The following is a 24,198-nucleotide window of genomic DNA, read 5'->3' as shown; positions in this document are numbered from 1 at the left end:
ATCTACAGCTTTGAATCCTGATCATGTCTTTGTTCAATTTTGTATTCTTTATTTCCCACAGAAAATTATTAATCAGGCATAGGATGTGCTTGTTGCCAAGGCAATCAGAATTTGCCTTTACTGAGGTAATCATATGAGGTAATCATAGTCCCTAACAGAGTTAAGATTAAGTTGGTAAACCAAGTAATTACTGTTGAGTAATTGAGATTAAATTAATTCAAAATGATTTATTTTCTTTTTCAAAAGCACTGTATAAAACAAACAAGTTAAACAACATTTCAATGTACAATGTGACATACAAAATTAAATACATAAGAAGACATACTTCATGCATCCAATTCTACAAGTAATTTAAAAACATACTGTATGTGAATATGAACTGAGGATGACTTTGAAATGATTTATCCTGGCCATCTGGGGTCAGTTGGGGAAGCTTTGTATGTGGAGGGCCACAGCATGTATCTCATTGAACATGTGTAACTTTACTCAGGGCTGGCTCCTAGTACATGTGTGGGAAAATCCCACTGTGTGTAGCTTTATTGCTCTTTCAAGACACAGCAGAATCTCCAAGACAGATTTTATAAAACAATAAAAATGCAATATTATTATTTTAATATCACGACAAAGGACATTTTTTTGAATTGAATTTCAAAATTAACTTTGCGTATTTCATTTTCTCCTTCATTTCCACTTTTTTCACATAGAAATACCAGCTATTAGAAGTGCAGAGCTAGAAAAATACAATGGGATGACAAAAGAATACCTTGAATACCCACTGAGTGCTGAGCATGCACAGATTTGTTGTATATTGAGATGCATGGAAATGCACTTTGTCTCTGTACCCTTTGAAATAATATTCTTAATGGAACATACATCTACTGAAATAAAAACTTGAATTGATTGTCTCCAAAGAAAGTATAAGTATATTTCTGTGAGCTGGTGAATAAATATATACACAATTTGTTATCACACAAACACAGACATACATGCAGAAACACACATCATCGTACACATTAAATCAGCTGTACAAAGACCATACATATCCCATACATAGCTAGCTAGCAAACCCAATACCTTATCCGCATGAACCCAAATATTTACCGTTGCCGAAACCTTACACACTTTACACTTGTCAAGCCAAATAACTAGTGTACTAAATTAAGAATGCATAACTGTATTTCTCATTATGATAATGATTCCCATTCAGCATGAACACAGGACTTTCTGTTCAGTAAAATGCCTGTCAAGATTTGATTGGGTGAAGTCAACAGAGGTCACCAAATAACAATTATTTGAAAAGGGACAACATAGGAACTCCTGTTCTTGAGCCAAATTGATATATTTAAATAAAATAAATGTGCTAAATTTAATTTTAATCGTTTGACATTAAAGGATTACTCATATTAATCAAAAGTTTCAAAGTGTAAACATGGTTTTTAATTGCATTTGCTCATAGAGGATTGTTCAAAGAGTTTTCCTGCTAACATCACTTGATACAAATTTGTTTACTTTCATGCAACAATCTTAAAATAGGGCCTCCAGTCACACATTTGTGGACAGACAGTTAGCCATTACAAATAAATTTCACTGTATGACCAAAAGTATCTGGACACACCTTGGTCTGGGGCTGTTTTTCATGGTTTGGGCTAGGCCCCTTAGTTCTAGTGAAGGCAGATCTTAATGCTACAGCATAGAATCACATTCTAGAAAATTTTGTGCTTCCCCAACAGTCTGGGGAAGGCCCTTTCCTGTTTCAGCATGACAAAGCCCCCAGGGACACATGTAGAAATGGTTTTGTTGAAAACAGTGTGGAAGAACACGACTGGTCAATACAGCTAGGCCTAATCGCCGAGTCAATGCCCGACCTTACAAATGCTCTTCTGGCTGGATAGAAGCAAATTCCTGCAGCAATGATCCAACATCTGGTATAAAGCCTTCCCAGAAGAGTGAGGGTTGTTATAGCAGCAAAGGTTGGGCCAACTCCATATTGATGCCCATAATTTTGGATAAGAGGTTGGATGCCAGGTGTCCAGATACTTTCAGCCAGGTAGTGTAGCTAGTTTATGCTCACCTTCACTTACTGTCCAGCCCCAGACCTTTTATACACAAAAGAACCAGAAGTGTTTGTAATTTTACCTAAATTAAAAATGAACCCTCCCCTTAAAAACAACTAAACAACACAAAATATGTATCTATATTGTTATTGTTTGATGGGGATTGGCTTGTGGAGTGTTACCTGTTAATCTATGTAAATTCACAAATGCTCTGATAGTCCTATGGGTCCCTGTTCTGTGGGTGGACCCAGCGCTCTGTAGTGAATATTCTACCTGTATTTTTATTTTTTTAAATCATTGTGTATCAAAACAAAGTGAAGCATCAGTACAATTCACATAATTGTACGGTATAATGTCCACTTTTTTATTGATGGGATTTTTTTTGTTTCAGTATAGTCGATGTTTGAGAAACCATTACCGTTAAAACTATATACAATGACCTTGAAATAAGGGGGGAAAATGCTACCAAATTGGCCGTCACACGAGGAACTGGTGTTCTTGTATTTGTTTTTTAACACATAAGAAATTAGCTTCATATATTCTAATTTTAAGATAAATCCTTTAAAGAATTCCATTCTATCAGGGAAATATCCTGGAATTTACTGGACCAATCTACAGAGTCCTTCAGATATACACCACGGGATTCAGACACTTATCCAGATACTGAGATAAAACCCCAGTTCTTCACTGCAGACACACTAGACCCCCACACACATGCATGCAGATGCACAGTACTTTGGGTACAAATATCTTCAGACCCAATCCATCTTTATGCTCTACAGAGACAAGTCAGAACACATATACTGTCCTCAGAATATATTCTGTCCTCCACTATTTGTGTGAATGTGTGTGTATATGTGTGTGTGTGTGTTGTGGATCTGTTTTTATGAGTTTGTGTGTATGTGTCCGTGCCTGTTTTTCTAGATGCTTCGTGGGGACCTCTGGGCTAGGGGCTGTGGTTTGCTTCTGCTTTTCCTCCCTCCTCCTCCTCTTTCCACTTTTGCTGCTCCTCCTTCTTCTCCTCCTCCTCCTCTGATGCCTCCTCCTGGTCTCCTGTGCCCCTGGCTATTGTTTTCAGCTCCATCCATTCTCTTGCGATTCTTGTTTCTATAGCGGCGACGGCCCTGCTGCTCACAGTGCTGCTGATCGGCCATTGACCATGAGCTCCCTGAGCTGGAGCTCAGCACTCTCAGCTGCACCGTCACGGCGGTCCAGCTGAACCCGTGCTCCTCCAACTGACAGTGGTACGTCCCCGAGTGCCCTGGCTCCGCCCGCCGAATCAGAACGCCCCTGTCAATCACCACCAGCTGCTCTCCTGACTTCACCTGCAGCACACAGCCAGCATAAGTTTGCTTGTGTTAGTTTATGTGTATATCTGTACATATGTGGGTGCATATACGTTTGTAGGTATGCCAGATGGCAATGCATGTTTGACTGTGGGGGTATGGGTGTTGTATGCTGGATGTCAGTGAGCACTTGAATGCATGCATGTGTACCTGGTGCAGCTTGTGACTACCCCCCCTCTCTTCTCTGAACCAAGTAATGGCTGCATGTTGCGACTTGGGTAGGCACTCTAGATATGTGCTGTTTCCCTCGGCAACCACCATCACCTTCTCCTCTGCCTCCACCTGCAAACCAGCTGTAACACATGCACACATGCATACACAGTCAGACAGACTTACTATACTTAGGCAATCTGACACTGGGACTGAGGCATAGTAACAGAACAGTATATTAGGTTGCTGTGTAAGAATGAGTGAATAAGCACAAAAATGTATTTTTTTTCTGTTTGTGTTTGGTGAAGTTTCTTAGTGGGGGCGTGTGAGCAGTGACAAAGTGTGCATGAACAGTAAGAGAGGGTGTGTGAGCTGGGATCTGTCATCATCCTGTACCCCAGTCTTTTGTTTCATGAAGCCTGTGCCACCTCTCTAGACCTCACTATAATGGTTGATATTGAATGACGGGTGATGTGACTCACCTCCTTGTTTTACACATTGGGTCAGTGGGTCTCCACCATCACCAACTTGACGAGCATTCCTCCTACGAAGACACATACCCAGAGGTGAAAAGAAAGTGAGTGCGTGTGTGCATGCATGTGAGTGTGTATGTGTGTGTGTGTCCCATCTCACCTGCGTGCAATGGGAATGAAGGGGCTACAGGCATGGCCATCCCAAGTGCAGTATGGGTCCCGGGCAAGACAGCACTCAGCACAGGCCTGGCCATACAGCTCACACTGGAACAGAGCCAGCTGGGCCACACCCTCCTTAGAGCCCACAAACAGCCACTGTTAAATAAAAATATGCACACATACACAGAGCTTAACACACTCCCACTGCTATCCACACACATTCTCACTCAGCTTGTGCGTTATGAGTGATATGAGAATCACGTCTGTTCAGAATGTCTTAGAACGCCTTCCGTGCTTAATGTATGTGAAGCACCGTTCCCTTTGTTGTTGCCATGGTGATGGCAGATGATTCGGGGGTGCGTTTTGTTGAGCACCTCTTACCCTTTTCTTTGATAGAGTCATCGCAGTGATAGCAGACCTGCCCTGAGAGAGTGAAGACATATACACAGAGAGAAAGAAAGAGGGAGAGGGAGAGAGAGAAAGAGACAGAGAAAGAAAGAGAGAGAGAGAGAGAGAGAGAGAGAGTTAGCTGGGTTTAATGTTTATATGGCCAGCAAGGAAGGTATATCCGCAGTGAGACTGCAGACACATCACCATGAATATTTGTTAAGGAAATGAGTTGAAGACCCACATTCATAAGCAAGCCTTAAAAATGGATGAATGCTGGGCCTCAATAAGTCTATGAATAAGATATGCATGTCAAACTGGCACATAAGGTAAGCTTTTAAACATTTAAATGTGTGGTATAGTAAAACCTGTTGCACCATTTTGGGCTAGCCAGGAGCACAAAAAATAAATTTCAGGAAGTTAATTTCATAAACTGCGTGGTCTTTCTCATTGGTACTAATGGTTGTTTCAATTGAGGCTATATATAAAAGGCAAAATGAGGAAGTTAGGCCCCTAGCTATAGGGAACACAAGATGTAAACCAACTCATTTAAGATCTTCTTTTCATTTGTTTCAGTAGCTTTATCATTACCCCACTTTCTAACACCTCCTAAAATAAGAAGTTGGACTACTTATGCCTAACCTTGAACTTTATCATGTAGCTGCTTAAGGATTCTCCTGGCAACAATATCTACAATAACATAAAAAACATTACACTGGAAAGTCACAAAAACAATCAACAGACTGCATAAATGCGGTCCTATACTGCTGCATATCTCTCCCTCTCCATTCTTATATGGTTGACTGTGCCACACTGCGCACATGGACGAAACACCTGTGTAAAATGAACCGAGATAATCAGCGAGACCCTGTTGTACCTCAAACACCTGGAGCTGCTCCAGAGTGACCTCACTGCCATCACCAGACTGCTTGGGGAGGTGGATAGACTTCAGCACCAGCCCTGAGTCTGCAGGAAGGGAAGAGATCACCAAAAACGATTATACCATATCTACACACACACACACACACACGCATGCATACACATGCACATCCACACACACACACATATACACATGCACACACACACACACACACGCATGCATACACATGCACACACACACACACACACTAAAACACTAAACTGCACATACATGTAAGAACACATACAAATCCAAGAGTGCATGTATACGCATGTAGGCCTGCAGATGTACACACACAATCATGCATGGTCGAGTAGGTGAGCACATGCCAGTACACCTGTACCAATGTCTGAAGCACCTGAAAGGCAGGTGTGTGCACTGACCTGTGCCGATGAACATGACGTCGTACTGGCCATCCACAGCCTCGACCCGGTCTACTAGCAGCCGAGAGAACTTGTATTGTACCCCCACCCGGACCAGCAGAGGGCGCTCTCCCACAGGGTAAACTGCCTCCATCATAAGCGGATGGGTTCGGCTGAAGAAGATGACATCATCAGGATACTCACGAGTGGAGCGGTAGTTGCCATATGTGCGACTTGGACACTGCAGGGCGATAGTGAACAAGCAGATTCACCTCAATGACGTGTGATATCAGCAGCTTTTTGAAGATAGCATTGCACTCCTCACACCAACTTATGTATCTGTTACACATCCACGCTTGTGTAAACTTATACCATCCGCATAAATCAATCATGTGTTCTATATGATAGGAACCTTTACAGAATAAATGTGAAAACTGAGTCACGTTATAAATCTTGATCAAATGAAACCAGTAACTTGGGATTACCAAAGGTCTTACACTAAAAAAAACAGTACGACTTGATACGGGAGACGCAATAACAGAACTGACTGTGGATGTGGGTGGGTGGGTGGGTGGGTGGGAGGGGGCTTGGGCGAGCTATTGGATTAGCGGGGGGCACTCACTGTGCCAGGACGGGGGAAGGGCACCCTGCCCGTAAACTCCGCCCACTTGTACTCTGGACCCTCCTTGTGAGCAAAGTGGCCTTTGAAGACCCTGGCCACATCCTGCATCCGATACACGCAAACCGCAGAACCGTTCAGCACATCACTGTGGAAGACAGCATGGATCTCCGTTAATATAATTACCTTGATGATGCATGACTCAATGTACTCATCAGGTAAATTCATTGACAGTTTTGAATTATGTTAGTTGTTCTATATTCTTTCATGTATTATTAGCTTTACCTTTTCATGCCATTGTAAATTACAACATATTGCTATTTCATTTTCTAAATGTTGTTTTTCACCAACATATAACACCATTTAATGAAGGCACTGTGCACTGCTTTGCCTCATCTTTAATGAGTGTATGCTTTTCATGAAAGAGATCATTGAATTCCTATCTACATTTTTGACCTGAAGAATAATAAGCACAATTTAAAAATATAGATATAAAGATAGCCTTAAATTGTATCTGTTGTCTACAAGTTGCTACCGTCTAGCTTGCTTCCATCTCCTAGAGGTTGTCTGGATTTGTTTTAATTCCTTTGTTTTCGATGGACAGTTGTATGCTCTGGTCAGGGTGGGTTGTGCGTGCCATCAGTTCACCTTGATGTTGTGAAGAGGCCATAGATGAGTGGATTGGTCTTGTCCTTCCCATGCAGGATGAAGATGTCCTCTAGAGAGAAAACACAGGGAGCAGCTTTACCCCATGTATGAGGAGAATGTGAGTGTGTGTGTGTGTGTATGTGTGTGTGTGTGTGTGTCCGTGCGTGTGTGTGCGAGTGTGTATGTGTGCGTGCGTGTGTGTGTGTGTGCGTGCGTGTGTGCACGAGTGTGTATGTGTGTGTGTGTGGGCATTTACACCACCCAAGCATGAGCCTTGATGCTCTCAGTGTGTGTGGCATTCAGCACAGCAGTGTGGACACACCGTTCCTGGCTGTGCAGTACAGAAAGTCCATGCTGTCAGCTTGCATCTGAGATATTTTTGTCTTATTAACGGATCTTTCCCAGACAGCATGCATGAGTGGAGCAGCTTAATGAAAGCCAGCAGTAATATCGTGTCCCAGCTTGAGAGGACCCGTGAGCTATGAACCTCCATGACAAATCCCTTTACAGTGTCTGTTTTTGGGACAGGCTCCTCACTCCCCCATGGTCACACACCGAAAATAAGCGCTGCCTAGCATTCCGCACCCCCCTCCTGCTCGCACACCTCGACCCAACACACTGGCCCACCAGCCCCGCCCTCTGCCCGACCCGTGTCCTCAGTATCTCCCTGTCTCGCCACAAATGCCAGGGGGGACGTGCACCCAGAGGAGTTGACGTGCAGAACACAATGGAGCGGAACGGCCTGCTCGCATGCCTCCGGTTCCCCCTGCCTTAGGTGGCCACGATGAAATCGCTCTCCGTGCACACAGAATCTAATCTACATCTCCTCCGTGGCAACAAGACTGAGCAGAACTGTATGATTCCAGGTACAGGACCCCTTTCTTAATCTATCTCTCCCCTACACTCATCCCATCCTCACCATTTCTGATTCACAGCTCCATTATTCTCTCTCCCTATCCCATTACTTAAGTCTCATCCTTCTTTTATTTTTCTTGCACCTGTACTCCATTTATTTCCCCCTCTATACCACTATGGTCTTCTTAGGGTGCTGCTGTTTCCATAATCTCTAAACAAAAGGATCTGTGCCCAGTGGAGGGAGATATCTTTGTCTCACCTGCTCCCCCCAACCCCTATCGTTCTAGATCTTATCCCCTCCTCCCGCATCAGGACCTGGGTGATCCTGAGGCTGGGATGAGGGTCCTGTCTGAAACTACAATCAACCCTCCTTCCCAATAACATTCACATTCCTGAAGATATTTCAAACCACATTCATCTTCCCAGTTGAACAGTCCAAGCACAGCAATCTCTGACCAAGAGACCTGTCTATCCATTTCCTGTCCCAAGCTGGCTGTCTGAACCTGTTCTGCGAAACCATGGAAGGATTCACGAGTCTCCTAAATACTAGTTTAATAATATTATGGCCTCAGATTTGTGTTTTTTCTACATCCCATCAAAGAAAAGGGCTGTACATTAGCAAAAGTTCCATGGCCAAAGGAAGATGCTTGTCAAAATATTCAGGAGCATGCTCTGTCTGTCTCCCCTTCCCATGCTGGATCCGCACTGGGTCAGGGGATGCAGTGTTTCTGGTCCACTGACTGAGGGGTAAACACACCTCCAGCAGCATTTTTGTGCTGATGGGATCTTTTTAAGGAACTTGTTCCTGGCAGGTTGTGAAATGATGTTTATATACTCTTCCCTGTGCTGCCCTGTGTTCAAACTCATTCGTACCAACCTGGGGGGGAGTGTTTACACTGTCTACTGCTGTTTACACAGACAGACACGATAAGAGTCCCATCCCATCTCATTCAGACATCAACCAGCTCACAATCCCATCTTTCTCTGATACACCATGGCCCATAACAAGTGATGACAGAGTGCACCTCAAAAATAAACAATAAACATAGACACAGTAGGCCAAACACACACGAATATACAATCTTCTCAGATGTTCAAGTTTATTCTTCTAAGGGGCTTTGTTACTGTGCTGTTTGCCCATTGGTCTGTGCCAATATCATTTGATTACGTTCTCATTTCTGAGGTTAGGTGTGTTTTCAGTTTTAAATTGTCAATGGTCAACTTGAAAAGTAAACATAGAAATTGGCATAAGGGAGTCAGGTGTGTTATGGCCTGGATGTGGGCCCACTGTCAGTAGGGATGTGCAGTTGGGGGTAGGAGAAAATCTACCAAAATATAGTAATTAAATGTTGAATAATTGTTCATTATCCTTAATTTCAAAATGCATGTAAACCATTTTTGGCCATGAAAACACCACAAACACATGGTGAAATATTTTGCGTAGAAAGCACTGGGTAAGTTCTGGGAGTTCTGTGCCTTTCAGTCAACTTTTCCCATGGGATTTTCTTCCTGTTATGTGTGCATTAATATGTTCTGTGAAGTGAAATAAGTGAGGTCAGATGACACAGAAGGCAATGTTGGCTTGTGTCTACTCTGGACCACACATCCCCGATGTTCAGGAATATTTGTGGGTGGAGTCTGTCTGGAGCATGCTCAGTACTCACGCAGCTGGTCAAAGTGAGTGTGAACGCCATCAGCCCCAGGAATGGAGCACACCATGCGGGCCTTCAGGAAGGTACTCCACTTATTCACTAGACTCCGCTGTCCTCCAATATCATTCTACAGCACAGAAATCAGGTATGCTACCGTTATACAAAGGCGTACAGACACTTGTGTAAACACACTAACACACACAATACTACACAGAAGACACTAGACTTACTGTATGAAAAGTCGCTTCATTTACACACTCATCACAGTTACACTCATTCATTACATTCATTCAAAGTAACTACAAAAGCACCAATTCACTTCAATTCAATGCACATATAACAATTTCAGAAATGCAGACACACAAAGGTTATCCAATACAACTGATCAGATATCTACTGACATTAATGTTTTACATACAACATTTATACAAACTACAGTTGAACACTCACTTATTGCAGTGACTTTACTAAATGATTGATGGGAGTTGTGTACCTTGCAGACACGGGCAACTCTGGAGTATATCACTTTCCCAGCAGCCCCTTCTGCTTCCTGAGCATGCTCAGTGAAGAATATGTACACCTTATCATCCTCCGGGTTGTCACTCTCTGCCACTGAGGCCACCTTTATAAACTGGGCATCTAGGATAGAATGGTAGAACGGGGTGAGAAAAAGGAAGTTGGTTGCAAAATATATTATTTTGGGCACAGATAAATTCAGGGGGCCAGTAACAAAAAGTGTAATTCCTCACCCTGAAGCCAGGTGGAGTCGTATTGCTCAGAGCGAATGACATGACGGGTACCCAGGCTGCGGAAAAAAGCTGAATCTCGACTCATGAAATCAGAAGAAATGCCAGAATATAGTTCTCCATCTGCAACATAAAGAGCAAAGATGGCTGTACATCTGCATACACACACATACACACATAAATAGATGCTCAAAAACAGTAGTTACAGTATATTAACCCACATATTATATGACACACAACAGTGTAAACAGAGACAATGGGCCTCATTCACGAAACATGCATACAATCACATTTGATCGGAAACTGTGTGTAAGAATGTTCCACAAACATTTTGGCATTCACCATTTTTTTCTTATCTGTATTTGTTCATGGCTGTTTCCTTATGCTAATCACATGAACACGAATGCGCATAAAATCTACATTCAGCATCTCATACACCTGGGATATGCACAAAAGTAAAGGTCTGCACATGCATCATGAATGTGTATGAGGACCAATATGTGTAGTACACACAGAACCGGACATGTTCATGCAAACACTTACACACAGGACACACATTTCTGTCTTACCAATAACGGCTGTAGCTGTCCTCTGGTGGGGATCATATGGGCACTTTCCCTTCCCACAATCTGTCTGCTCTGGCAACAAGACCTGCCTTTCACCCTGCCGGATCAGACAAGACAGATCAGACAAGACAAGCAGGCGTTCACACGTTCAAATACATGTGTGTCTTGTCTGATCTGTGTGCGCACAGACAGTGTCTGTGTGTGTGTGCACGCATACACTCTCTCCACATTTTCTCTATACTTCTTAGTTTATTCAGGCATAGCTTTTACCAAATGTTTTACAAAAATTCTGTTCTGCGTAAAATAGAGATGATAATATTCATTATAACTAAAAAAAGTAACAAGAAATATTTTCCAAGTACTCAGCAGATTCCTTCCTCTACACTGTTGTTATGCTACTACGTAGTCCTCCTTGCTTTCTCTGGCACTCTTAATTCAGGACAATTTAATTAAATTTAAGTGTGATTTAACAGCATGCCATGAATGCGTGTTACTAAAAAAAGGAAACTGAAAAGAAGGTAAACAATTCAGTTTCCTTTTCAAACTGTTCACTTGTTCATCAAAACAATACATCTTTCTGTCTCTTTTTCCCCCCACCCCAGCTTCAATGTGTCAAACATATTTTTCGTACTGGGCTCAAGGGACTCACATTAATTGGGTATTAACCACTCTTCAGGAAAAATGCAGAAAATGTGAAATACTATCTGAGTTTGTGTTTGCTATTCAAGACTCCTTGTCTCTTCTGTCCCTGTTTGAGGGATTTATCACCCACAGACAAAAAGTCTTTAACGCAGACTGGTCTGAGCAATTGTGTGGAGTGTGCTCAGTCTGCTCAATTTGTGATGATTCACTTAAAATAGACAGTGCCATGGTCTTTCAGACTAAACAGTGCACATTGCCTTTCAGAAGCTATATTGGTTTATTTATGTTTATCAACACCTACCTGCTAGACTGAACATTAACTAAGCCCCCTCAGTTTTTATATATATACATTTTTTTTCTACCGTGACTTGTCCCTTAAGTGCAACGTGAGACAGTTAAGCCACAACAAGATATGTATCTGGAAAGTTCTGAAATACTTCACTCGACTCAACTGTTTCATCTATCATAGCACAAAACATGAAGCTTTCTTACCTTACCCTGAATTTGCTGAGATACGCATTAAATTAGACCCGTGTGTGACCCAGTACATGTATGAAGACAGAGAGTCCGCGAGACATCACAAGACTGAGTCAGTACCTGTGGGATATCTCTGAACCGAGGGTAGATTACATCATGAAAGGGAGAATGATCATACCTCGAGGAAGACTGTGGTAGGGATGAACGCACAGCGAGGGTTGAAGGCCCCTGTGCCACAGATATACAGGTGGGTGTGGTTATAGAGCTCCAGCACCCGCAGGAAGTTCGCACACTCATACTGGAACGAGACAAGCAGTGAACAGCCACCCACTGTAAGAAGACTGGAAGTTCACTCATTCATGACACAGATTCCCAGAAGGCCAGAATCAGAAAGTAGACCGTTCCTACACCAATGTGATAGGGAAACAACACATCTTAGCCATTATATTTGGTGGTCATTGAGTGCCTACTGTTCATTTCTTGAAATATTCAAATTGAATCTCAACTCATTAAGGTCAAGGTCTTGATCCACCCAATTAGACTGACGTCCTATGTAAGACAAAATGTTTTTAAAATATTTTATGCATGGACTGATTTGCCATTCACAGCAAAATTTGCAATAATTGTATCTGTGAGAGGATGCACCAAATTTACTACCATGGGCCCTGCTCCCACAAAACCACAAAGCAAATCCCTATAAAAATGAAAACAGTTGCAATAAAACTAACTGGATGGATCAAGGCACTCTGTTAAAATGAGCCTAACATGTATTATTACAAATAAAATAATAACATTTTATGAAAATTGCCTAATAAGTTCAAATAAACAGGGCACGCCATCTGTCAGTCAGGGTTGGGGTAAATTTCATTTAATTTCAGTCAGTTCAGAAAATTAATTTACATTCAACTCATGACCTAAGAATTCTATAGTGCTCTTATACCAACTCTGCTGATGGACTAGGACTTTGCGTGCTTGTGTGTGTGGATATACAGTATGCAAGTGTGTGAAAAGGTTTAGTACAGATTTACTCACTTCAGGATCTTTACCAGCCATCAGACACTCTTGGATCCTGTCTGGGCTGGCCGGCCAGTAGAGCTGGAACGTGATCACATACAGGAAAACTTATACACACTCCACAGTGTAGATGTGCATGTATCACAGTTAAGCATAAAACACCCTTATCCAGAACAAGTACATTTGAGACAAGGTTCTAGTGCTCCCCATTTAGTCAGGATCACATCACTGAGTCATCTTTTTGTGTTTTATGGTATGGTAGAATGAGGTCAGAAATTGAGCTTTTTGACCATATATACCAGTTGAGTACTCGATTTTGACACATATTTCGAAAATAACCCCATACCTGTGGTGAAATATGGCGGCAGGTCTTTGATATTATGGGCTTGTTCTGCATCTACGGGTAATGGGGGCTCTGTTAAAGTTAACGGAATAACAAACTCCAGGAAGTACCAAGACATTTCAACACAAAACCTGGTTTCCTCTCCCACGATGCTCAAACTTGGCCACAAATAGACCTTAGAATGATCCCAACCAAGCCTCAAAAATAACCAAAACATTTTTAACAGACCATAAAATACTGATGTCCATCTCAGTCTCCTGTCTTGAGCCAAATCAAACACTTGTGGTTTGAATTGAACAGGGCAGTCCACAAGCACAGACCAAAATATTTGAAGATTCTTGAAAGATCCTGTTTGGAGAAAAGGTGAAAGATTCCCCCAATATGTTCACTAGTCTTATATAATACAACATAAGATGACTCAGTAGTGTTATCCTTATGAAGGAAGGGTCCACATACTTTATTAATAATTTCAGAACAGTCTTATTTTGGCTAATACCTCTAATTTATGTTAAATTTTCATATTTTCCACTTGTTTGAAAACTCAAATATAGCTCAGTGCTTGTATTATTTATTTGATTGTTTTTTTTTCTTCTTCTTTACCAAAGGTGTGAAAAATGTGAAAGCAGTGTATGAATCATATGTAGGCAAAGGATGCTGCTGAGTGACTGTTCTGGCGTATGTGGATAGCCCATTCCACCACTGAGAGGAGCAGCCATTAATCTCTCAGTCAGCCATACCAAAAAGAAAATAAATAAATATAGCAGAAACCCAAAGGAACATACCAGTCGTATCAAATTTCCGAAAGATTAAACAAAAATGAGAAACAAACAAACTGAAAGGCAAATTGGAGGAATGGCCACTCCACTGACAGAGATAACTATACTTTCAAGAATGCTGGAAACAAAATCAATACAATATTATTTCAATATATCTCGCAAAACATTTTTGCAGTATAATCAGTTACCTTATTTTTCTTGCTTATTGAAGCAGCATGCTTAAGCCATTGTTGATCTTACAGCAGCAAGAATGCTGCGTCAAGGCATTAGAAAAAACATTTATATCTGTGAAAATATCTGAACTGGAGTTGATTTAAGAATTTCGAAGAAAGGGAAGGAAAGAGATAGAGAGGGCTGCTGAGTTCTGAACCAACGCCTGTGAGCTTCCCCTACAGTGTGCCCACTCTAAGACCACAGACAATGAGGAAGGGGTTAAAAAAAGATGGTAAACATATGGTATTCTCAATTTGTTGTTGTGTCTCTAATGTTCACAATTATCAGTTCTATATTAAATTGCCCACTTGCTGCCAATGACAATGGCAAAAAATAGCAGGCTATATCCTCACACAATTATTAGACTATAGCCTATGTAATTAAAAAAAAAACTATTGTAATGAGATTTTTACATTAGTACTGGGTTACCTACTATGACTGTAAAAGTCACGAATATTTTAATTATATATTGAAACCAAAATGTTTTCAACATGATCAAGTTTCTGAAGGTTTCCAAGATATTTTGATCCTTCGGCATCTTTTGCAGGCAGGAAATTAATTTGGGCATATAACTTCACTATATGCAGGGTTGCAGGCTTGGCCAAAGTGGGCATTTGGGGTCATAATTTGCCCATAATCCTTGGTTATTTGATTATTTAATTTTTGGACAGCCTCGAATATTCCATTGTTGTTAATGAAAATGCAAATCCAAATAGCAAGGTCTAGAGCAAGGTCTAGTCCAGAATATAGACAAGAGACAAGAGAGAAGGACAGAGGGAAAAGAGAAATGGAGAAGTTGGAGAGGGAAGTGAGGGAGGAAAGAGGGAAAGGGCAACAGGGGCATCAAAAGAGGGATCAAGGAAAGACAGAATTAAAGACAGCAGGGGAAGGGAGACGGAGAGCAAGTGGAAAGAGGGAGGAGAGAGGGAAGGAGGGAGGGAGGTAGGGAGCAGACACAGTTGTGCTGTGTGATGTGGGCAGCTGATGAGAGACTCAATAGATGGGAATGCTGTGCAGCGGTTTGAGTGGGGAGGTAATTAAAGGGGAGCTTCAGTAATAAGGCTGCTTAGGAGGGAAGAGTCATCCGAAAGAGACTATTTTGCACATGCTATTTCTATCCCTGTACATTTGCATGTGTTTGTTTGTGTATGTGTGCATGTGCATGTGCGTGTGTCATCCTGAATCTGATTATTAACTTATCCATAGCTAGTTAATCAAATCCTGCACAATGACTTATCTGCAGAAGTGTTTTACATTATTTGCAGATTAACAGCAGGGAATAAGAAAGGAGCATGGGGAGAGTGAGCAGAAAGAGAGGCTGCAGGGAGTGCAGAGAGACATAAAGGAAAAGAGTGAGAGGGCAAGAGGGCAGGAGAGGGTGAGAGGGGAAGACTCATTATTGTATAGGGGGTTCAGCTCGCTCATTACACTCATTTCCACCCATTTGAGCCCAATTACCCCAGCCACTGAGGGGAGGGTTTATCTAGAATCTGCCTCAACTCTTCCTCTCTTTTTTCCTCCCTTGATTTACCTCTTTCCCTTTCTGCTTCCCATTCTCTCCCTCCTTTGTTTTCACGCTCTCCCTCCGTCCTTTATTTAGCTTTAAATACCTCTCCATTATATCCATTTGTCTTGTCTCCTTCTCAAATCTCTACATAGGCACAGAGCTTGTCGACATATCAGGGATGTTTGTAATATTAAGAGTGGTGCAGGGTTGACTTTTCATTACACTGAACCAGAATGCAGGGATGTTCCTACAAGCTCCTGGCAGCCTCACCTGGCGTGGGGAATGCGTGATGTCATCCAGGCTGGTAACCAGCAGCTGGTCCTTCATGGCACCATAGAGACGCCGAGTGTCTTCATCTGGTAGCAGAGCGTACAAATCCCCGGCAGGGATGGGCAGGGCCAGCAGACGCCCATTCTGCACAAGTTCTGGGACAAGACAGATGATTGGTCTATTTACACTCATATTTTTTATGCTTTATCCCCCCTACTTCCTTCCCAATTTCGAATGCCCAATTGTATTCCTGCTGCAATCTTTGCAGCTAATGCAGGAGTATAGACAAGCACACACCCTCCTCCTAAGCATGTGATATCACCAGCTGCTTTTCACACAACTTGCATAGGAAACATACGAGTTGGAGGAAGATATTTTATGTGCGGCTTTAGCAAGCAGACCATGGGCACCAGATCAACTAGCGAGGATTGCTACAGAGCAATGAGATGTGGATCCCTACTGAGTGGACCCTCCCTAATCCGGAGCAACATTTCCGCCAATTATGGGTCACCCTGCAGGGCTACCCTACACAGTGGGGCCCACCAATGCACTTGAACAGTGCCTGAGCAGAACGAGCAACCCAGCACTAAGCTGTAAACTGTAAACAATTTGTCACATTTTACATACACCTTCACAGTGTCTTCCAGAGTGAGTCTGCCCTGGTGTCTTATACAGAGCAAATACAGAGCCCACAGGCAGCCCACCATTGGTACTATTGCAGTCAAAACAATGATCAACAGTAAAAGAATGCAAAATAGCTGGTGAATGATCCTGCCACTAAGGAACCACTGTAATACAAATTTGCAGCAACAGCAGTCCAACAGGTGCTTGCTGGCTGGACCTGCTCCATTCTTGGCCTGAGTCCTGTCTTCTGCATCAGTAATTGGGTCACAGGACAAGAGTATTCCAGCATTCAGCTCAACATTCAGGCACACATGACCACACCTTCTTTCTTTCTCTCCAGACAGACATACTAAGGCATAACTATGTCCTCTTTATCCTCACAGAAACCACATAACCAGCCCTGTTCATTTTCTCTGTGTCATAGGAAGCATAAGACCGCAACCTCTCTTTTGAGACATTTGCTATGTTAACGCTATGACTGTTCCCTCTCTCTTATACACACAGGAAACTAGGATGGGGCCAATATATGCATTATTCCAACTAGAGTAAGGCCAGAGTTGTCACATAATCACACTGTGACTGAAGAATATTTTAAATATTGAGACATTCAGTCATCCAGTGGTCAGACACTTGGATGCTAGACCGAAATAGGTTAAATCAGTCAATAAATCTATGATTTACATATGAAAACTGCTAAACTGTTGCTTTTTATATTGAATGTATTTTTGGATTTGGATGTGTGAAGTTCTCCATTCATAAATCATGGGACTAAAATATAGAATTTGTGCACAAAATATTTTTTTGGAATCACATCTTTTGAGCACTAATTTATCATTTCTCATCTTGTTTTATCTAACTTTTTATAAAGTGTAATTAATGTTAGATTGCAGAGCATCTAAAATACCAGCCCATTTGTGAGGTTTAAGGAGCAGTCCAAAATAACTCAACATTCTCTGCTACGTTAAATATTACTCTGAACATCATGCTGGCAGAACAGACAAAGGGGTAGATTTGGAAAAGAACAGACAAGCGCGCACTATGAAGGGGACTCTATGCTGTGAGCTGCCACATCTTTCCACTAGCATTTCCACAGCTGAGCTGCAGTCATTACCTTGGGAGGAGTGCCCTCCACGTGCAGCTGAAGCAGACAGTATGCTGTTGCCCAATCAGCTACAGAAGTTTCTCTTTGCATGATGAGATGAAGGAAGTCCTACCAAATACTCACTGCAGCAGAAGCCACTGCACTGGACACTGAATAGTTTTGTGGGACAAGGTGCTGGGTAGCCCATCATAACTATTTTTCAAAAACAACTTAATGTTATTAGTATTACTTCACTGTTACTGGTATCATCATTATTACATCAAAAACAGGGAAACAATTCTCCTACAGTACATCCAGAAAGCAAACTCTCAACTCTTTCTCCTTCACGTTAAAATACAGATGACCAAGCACTTGGTCTTCAAAAAGGATCCAGTATATTCTGATATTTGTTCTCTTTCAAACTTGCTTTCATTTAATCCCAATGGGTTTGCATTCAATGTTCGTACCATTCTAAACCTTTCTTAAGAGTTTTTACCTGCTTCTCTCCACAGATACCTCATAGTGAATCAGAGCTTCTATTGGACTGATCTGACCATCAATGGATTTGCTTGCAGAACAGTTACCTTAGCAGCAAAACATTGTTCAGCCCTACAAGTATATGCCTGAAACACAAAAGGCAGCCAATAAGTGTTCTCTATGACATGTTCCTATCTCCTGTGTTCTTCTTGTAGTAAAATAGATGAGGTAATAGAAAAAACATATAGAGGTTTTCCTAAAGGTTCCACACTAGTGAAATGTGACACTGTTCACTGATCACTGTTCTGTGTTTCTGTAATCACACTAACTAACCCCAAACTATATAAAGTATCATTGCAAATCTCATATTTTGAATTTTACTTTCATATTCTTAAAATGTATTTTCTCAAATATTGCACTTCAGTTGAAGGGAATTTTTTAATCCCTATGGGACCTGCTTAAAATGTAAAGCACACACACGTGCACGTGCACACACAAACACACACACGCCAGGGTGTAACCTTGCCAGGGTGTAACCTCATATACTGTAGCAAAGTAATAGAAGTTGGATGATCTCATCCTTCTCTTGGCGTTCAGAGCATTTTAGGGTGAGTCTGGGGCGTGTACCCCAGTGACCTGCTCTGCCACAACTGTCTGGCACCAGCCAGGCCCGGGTAAGAAAGACATGTATTTTTAGCTAAAAAACCAAGACCCCAGTGAACATTAGATTACCACAGTCATGAGGTACTACTGATGTGCACATATGTTATTAGTCCAAATGTGTGGCTCGTGATACAGCTAGCAACATTCCTGAATCAGTAAATCAGGAGAGGAGAACACTTTCTCAGAAAGTCAAACAAATAAACACTGTTTCTCACACCTACCCTCATACACGTGTGTGTGTGTGTGCGTGTGCATGTGCGTGTGCGTGTGCGTGTGCATGTGTGTGTGCACATGTGTGCTGTATCCCCAGACTGAGTGGTTTATTATGTACAATGTGCTTGTTGCTTCCCTGGGGAAGATTCCATTTTGAGTGCCACTAGTAGAACCAAACACACTTCCTGTGGAAATGAGGATATCACTTCAAACATCAGAAGCGCTCAATTACTCAGGAAGGTCTGGCAGATAGATCCACATACATAGACACACTCCAGAAGCAAACACATCCATACATAAAACAAACACACATTTGTACACACAAACATATTGAGTAAATGTGCATGCATATGTACATGCTTTGGCCTGAGTTACTTCAGTGGTTAGCCAGACACACAAACTAGACTTGTTTGACATTTGACCTGTGTGACTATGACCATAAATCTTCATCAAATGTGCCACATGTTCAAAACTAAGCACCTCATTTGAAAGCAATAGTGCCCCCTCCAGATCATGGCTGGCTAGGTCTACTATCCAGCCAGTAGCCATTTTTCTGTATAAACAGCTTTACAGAACCTAAGGGTTTCATAAGAAAATAATAATAATACATGTTTTTTTTCATTGATGTAGTTAACAAACACTCAACCCAACCCTTTCAACTGGAACATTTGCTGTGAATCCTAAAGTAGTTTGTTTAATTTCAGGAACATTTTGTTAACAAATTAACTCTACATAGCTATACATAACTCTTCAGTTTACATACGAAATGTACTTCTTATACGCTGTCTTATGGATACATTCTGATATACACACTCATACTGCACATATACACACCAACTCTCTCACAAAAATCCTAGTGCTGATGGTCTTCTTTGCTGGATTGACTTAAAATAGCTTTTAATTTGGTCAGAGCAGTCACCAGAAAATTTATGGAATGTGATAACTCAATACAACACCACTGGTGTTTCCTTACATTGTATTATTGTTTTAATAGCAATGAATGGAAGCAAATTTCTGTATCTTTCTGTAGTTTTCCAACTGACTTCATGTTATCCCAATAAAAGGTCAGAATCAAGTAATTTTCTCTAAATGAAATTTGTAAAATAGGTTCATGTAAAATAGGTTCATAAGTACATGTACAGATTTGTTAGGAAAAAATATGAATATAATTTATTGTTTGCTAAATTTAATCTTTATTATAATATCCATCTTTTATGGTCACAAACAACATGCGAGAAGGCCTGTGAGATGCAACAGGTATGCAGTGGGTAACAGTGCACTCTGGGAATTGGAGGTAAACAAGAAACAAGTGAAAGGACATATCTGTAGTCAAAGCATTTGAGAGGAGTGTCACATGCAGATGACAGTGTGAAACTGAAATTTTTCTGCCATGAGGCCAGTCCATTGCTTTTCAGAAATAACTCATCCTGTACCACTAATACTGTAATATAAATGACAATATAATATATTTTATATTTTCTGTTAATTTACCCTTTAAACAAATCTCATTATTTAAGATTTTGTACATTGTACATATCCTGTTTTATTTTATACACATATGCAGCATCACAATGAAACTATTAACCATATTTTTTTTAATTGAACACATTTGTAACACACAAATTAAAAATGTATAGTTGAAGCATTTCATCTTTACTGTATAATGTAGAAATTAATTTTTAAATTAAAAATAAGAAATATTACCAGTACTTCATTAAAATGGCAAAAATGTATACATAGATTTACACACACACACACACACACACACACCTCCTTTAACTTTTCTCAGGAGGAGTGCTCAGGGCAGTGTATCTTGCAGTCTTAAGCTGCTGCTACTTGGTTAAGCTCTGGCAAAGGAAATCTAGATCACACAAGCTCAGTACATCAGCATTACAAAGCTGTCTTATTCAACAAGGTATGTAAGGTGGAGGGACATGGACAGAAGGGAGGGAATGATTAAACCGAGAGGTAGCTGGAAGAAAAGGCAGGGGACAGAGAAGAGCAATGACTGTATATATAAAGTGAGCTCCTACCTTTGTGGGTGAATTGCAGGCGTGGTTGTGAAGGTCTCCAGGCTCCTATCAGAATGCACCCCAAATGGACCAAGAGGAGCAGAGGTCCCAGTGTCAACATGGCTGAACACATGCACCCCAAAAACCTGAATCATGCGATATCCTTCACCCCAGAGCACAGTAGCCTCACTCACACAGAGTCAGCGTGCTTCCAGTGCTCCTCCACAGTGGATGACACACACTGCTGCTGTTCCTGTATTTTGATTTCTCTCCTCCCTTGTCTTCTTTCCTATTCTGAGCTGTGTGCTCCTTACTCTCCCTCTTTTGATCTCTCTTCCACGTATTTTCTTTTCTGGGCACTCTTCTCCTTCCTCTGATCCCTCTCTCTCCTTCTCTTTGGCAGCGAGGTAGCTACTCTGACAATCCACTCGAGAGAAAGAGGCAGAAATCCCAAATCACTGGGCCCGCCCCATGCATGCTCTCTTTCTGTCTCTCCCTCCCCTCCTTCGAGGAGCTAATGCCAGCTACAGAAGCACAAGAAATGAGAAAACTCCCTCTCTTTTATAAAAAAAAAAAACAGAATACACCAGCAGACACAGCTTCTCTTGGCTTTTCATGGTATCCTCATCTCTCTCTCACCCCCCCCCCCCCATTCCCCTCACTCCAACACACACAAGCAAACAAACACATTCACACACAATTTGCTTCTCTCCTTCACATCCCCATCTCTCCAGATTGTGTGTGGCAGATTTTACAGTGAATTGCTTTGAATAATTGTAGATTGCCACCTTAATTCTTACTACTCTAAGATTCAGCATCTGCCTGGAAGTTAAATCACTATGAATTAAATAATGGCTGCCATCATTGCTCATTAATTGACTGAAAAAAATGAAGCAGAACTGCAGAACACAATGCAGGCAAACAGGTGAGTAGAAGCTGCCCTCTGGTGGTTGATAATAGGTCAGTCAATCTGGTTAGGTTTGGGGAGGAAGAGAGGGGAGGGTGAGTGGGTGTGGACTGAGAACGGCAACACCCTTGTTGCTATAACCCTACAATCTTATCCCTTCTGTGAGGTATGCAAATGAATGAAAAATCACATGTACACTGGTTAAAATACCACAGCAGAACTATTTTTATTGTAGCCTAACAAATTAAATTAGGGTAAATCTCACCAGGAGAAACTGAAAACACACTAAATAACACAATTAATTTGAATCACAATGACAGTGATTTGTTTGCAATGGAACTCTGTATAACTTTGCTCCCCAAGGAGCCTTTGAATTGTGCAGAAATGCCCAGCAGCGGGCCATGGTGGGTTCACCCTCAAGTTCGATCATTTCAATCAGATGTATGCATTGGGGACATCCAAGGGGGCAGGTGTCGTTTGACATCCCATCAGCATTCTGGAGGCCTTCTTTGCAATGTTCAATCTGGAACTGGGACTTCTGAACTTGATCAATCTAGATAGCCACCTGCCCTTTCCATGCCCAGAAGAGCGTAGCTAAGGCAAGGACACACAGGGCCCATTACAATCGCTTATTGTCACACCCTGCATTCTTCCCTCATGTCCTTTCCTCGCTCCTTAGTTCCACCCAATGGAGGACGCAAGGAAAGGATGAAGGAATCAAGATAACGTGTTAGGCAAATGGAACAATTCCAGGTATGGCAGATGGGGAGAGGTGGATCCACAGGTTGATCATTTATACATCATGCATTCCAATTTCAAAAAAAAAACTTCCACAAAGGATGCACTCATGTATCCCCACAGAAGCATCCTCCGGGACCCTCTTCGCCCCTCATGAAGGGAGCATTTCAGACCAGGCGAGTACCGAGGAGATGAGGACAGATAAAATAAGCAATTGGAATGCGCCCACAGACTGAACGGGAACGGGAGACCACAAAGGGAGAAACTGAAATGAAGAACTGGCTGCACCACAGCCATGACATCCTGCAGTATTGCAGTAACTGCATTCCGGTAAACTGAAGGTCTGACTGAAAAATGTGATCAACTCAACATTCGCCATCAGGAACATCCCCAAGTCAACATTACTGCCATGTGTCCAAGATGAATGACCTCTTCAGGTTGGGTGCCACCTCATTGATACCCAGCACAGGACTTTTCTCAGGCACTCAAATGTTAGCTGTTTTTCTGTTCCCCACTAGAGGCTTTTCTCCTCGGGTGGTCAAGGGGGACTGCCACTGCAGCAAAACTAGCAACAAATTTCCTGTAGTAGGATGCCAGAGCCAAAAGCCCTCAATTAGCATAAATTGCATGGCACTGGCACCTGGCACTCCTTCAAAGTTTCGGCTTCACGCTCCTGAGTGGCCACCCCTTGTTCAATCACACGGTAAGCAACTTCTTGCTGCATCATTTCTCTGGGTGACGCTTCAGTCCAGCCTGGATATGCACAGCAGATTTCTAGCGAGGATATCTTTCCATGAGCTGTTCAAAAATAGCAGGGCATTACAAAGCCTAAATGGTATGATTGTAAACTGTCAGGCCCTGAACTGGTCATGAATGCCAACTCTGGTTTTTTTCTCTGTGTCCAAGGCCGCCTGTCAGTATCTACTATATAGTTCAAGAGACGAGAACCAGTGCAAGCCTTTGATATCATCCAAGGATTTGTAAATCAAAGGGGATATGAAGCTTTTACTGGAAAATTTGATCTGAACACAGAACACCATCTGCTAATTTTCTTGGGGTACCATGGCAATAGGGCAGCTTTAGGACTCTGAAGGTTTGATGTCCCAGCACTTCTCATCCAAGTAGTATTCGGCCACAGGTTAGCAGGCAGGCAGGCAGCATGCCATTAACAGATGGGCCTCAACTGTATTGATCCAGTGTTTGTAGATGAATGAGTACGAACATGGCCCATGTCCCCAAGGGAGTTGGAAAATGTGAACTGCTGGCAACGTAGCAGTAACCACAGTTGTAGTTTCTGAGGGCTGT

At 41.9% G+C, this 24,198-nt stretch overlaps 1 protein-coding gene across 1 annotated transcript; it reads right to left on the bottom strand.

The window, feature by feature from the left end:
• Positions 1 to 207: 207 nt before the first annotated feature.
• On the bottom strand, positions 208 to 21,866 carry sema3h (sema domain, immunoglobulin domain (Ig), short basic domain, secreted, (semaphorin) 3H). The gene is made up of 17 exons (XM_064298418.1): positions 21,270 to 21,866; positions 16,179 to 16,333; positions 13,088 to 13,150; positions 12,234 to 12,353; positions 10,940 to 11,033; positions 10,374 to 10,493; positions 10,118 to 10,263; positions 9,637 to 9,751; positions 7,118 to 7,187; positions 6,473 to 6,617; positions 5,872 to 6,091; positions 5,447 to 5,535; positions 4,564 to 4,605; positions 4,184 to 4,338; positions 4,033 to 4,094; positions 3,551 to 3,693; positions 208 to 3,379 (listed from the first exon to the last, which is right to left on the bottom strand). The coding sequence occupies exons 1-17, from the start codon at positions 21,379 to 21,381 to the stop codon at positions 2,975 to 2,977; spliced, it is 2,256 nt and encodes a 751-aa protein (XP_064154488.1). The 5' UTR covers positions 21,382 to 21,866; the 3' UTR covers positions 208 to 2,974.
• Between the last annotated feature and the right edge of the window lie 2,332 nt (positions 21,867 to 24,198).

This window comes from Anguilla rostrata, chromosome 11, assembly GCF_018555375.3.
Source record: "Anguilla rostrata isolate EN2019 chromosome 11, ASM1855537v3, whole genome shotgun sequence".
Lineage (NCBI taxonomy): Eukaryota > Metazoa > Chordata > Actinopteri > Anguilliformes > Anguillidae > Anguilla > Anguilla rostrata.
Note: the sequence above shows the minus strand (reverse complement) of the source record. Positions and strands in the feature narration are given on the sequence as shown.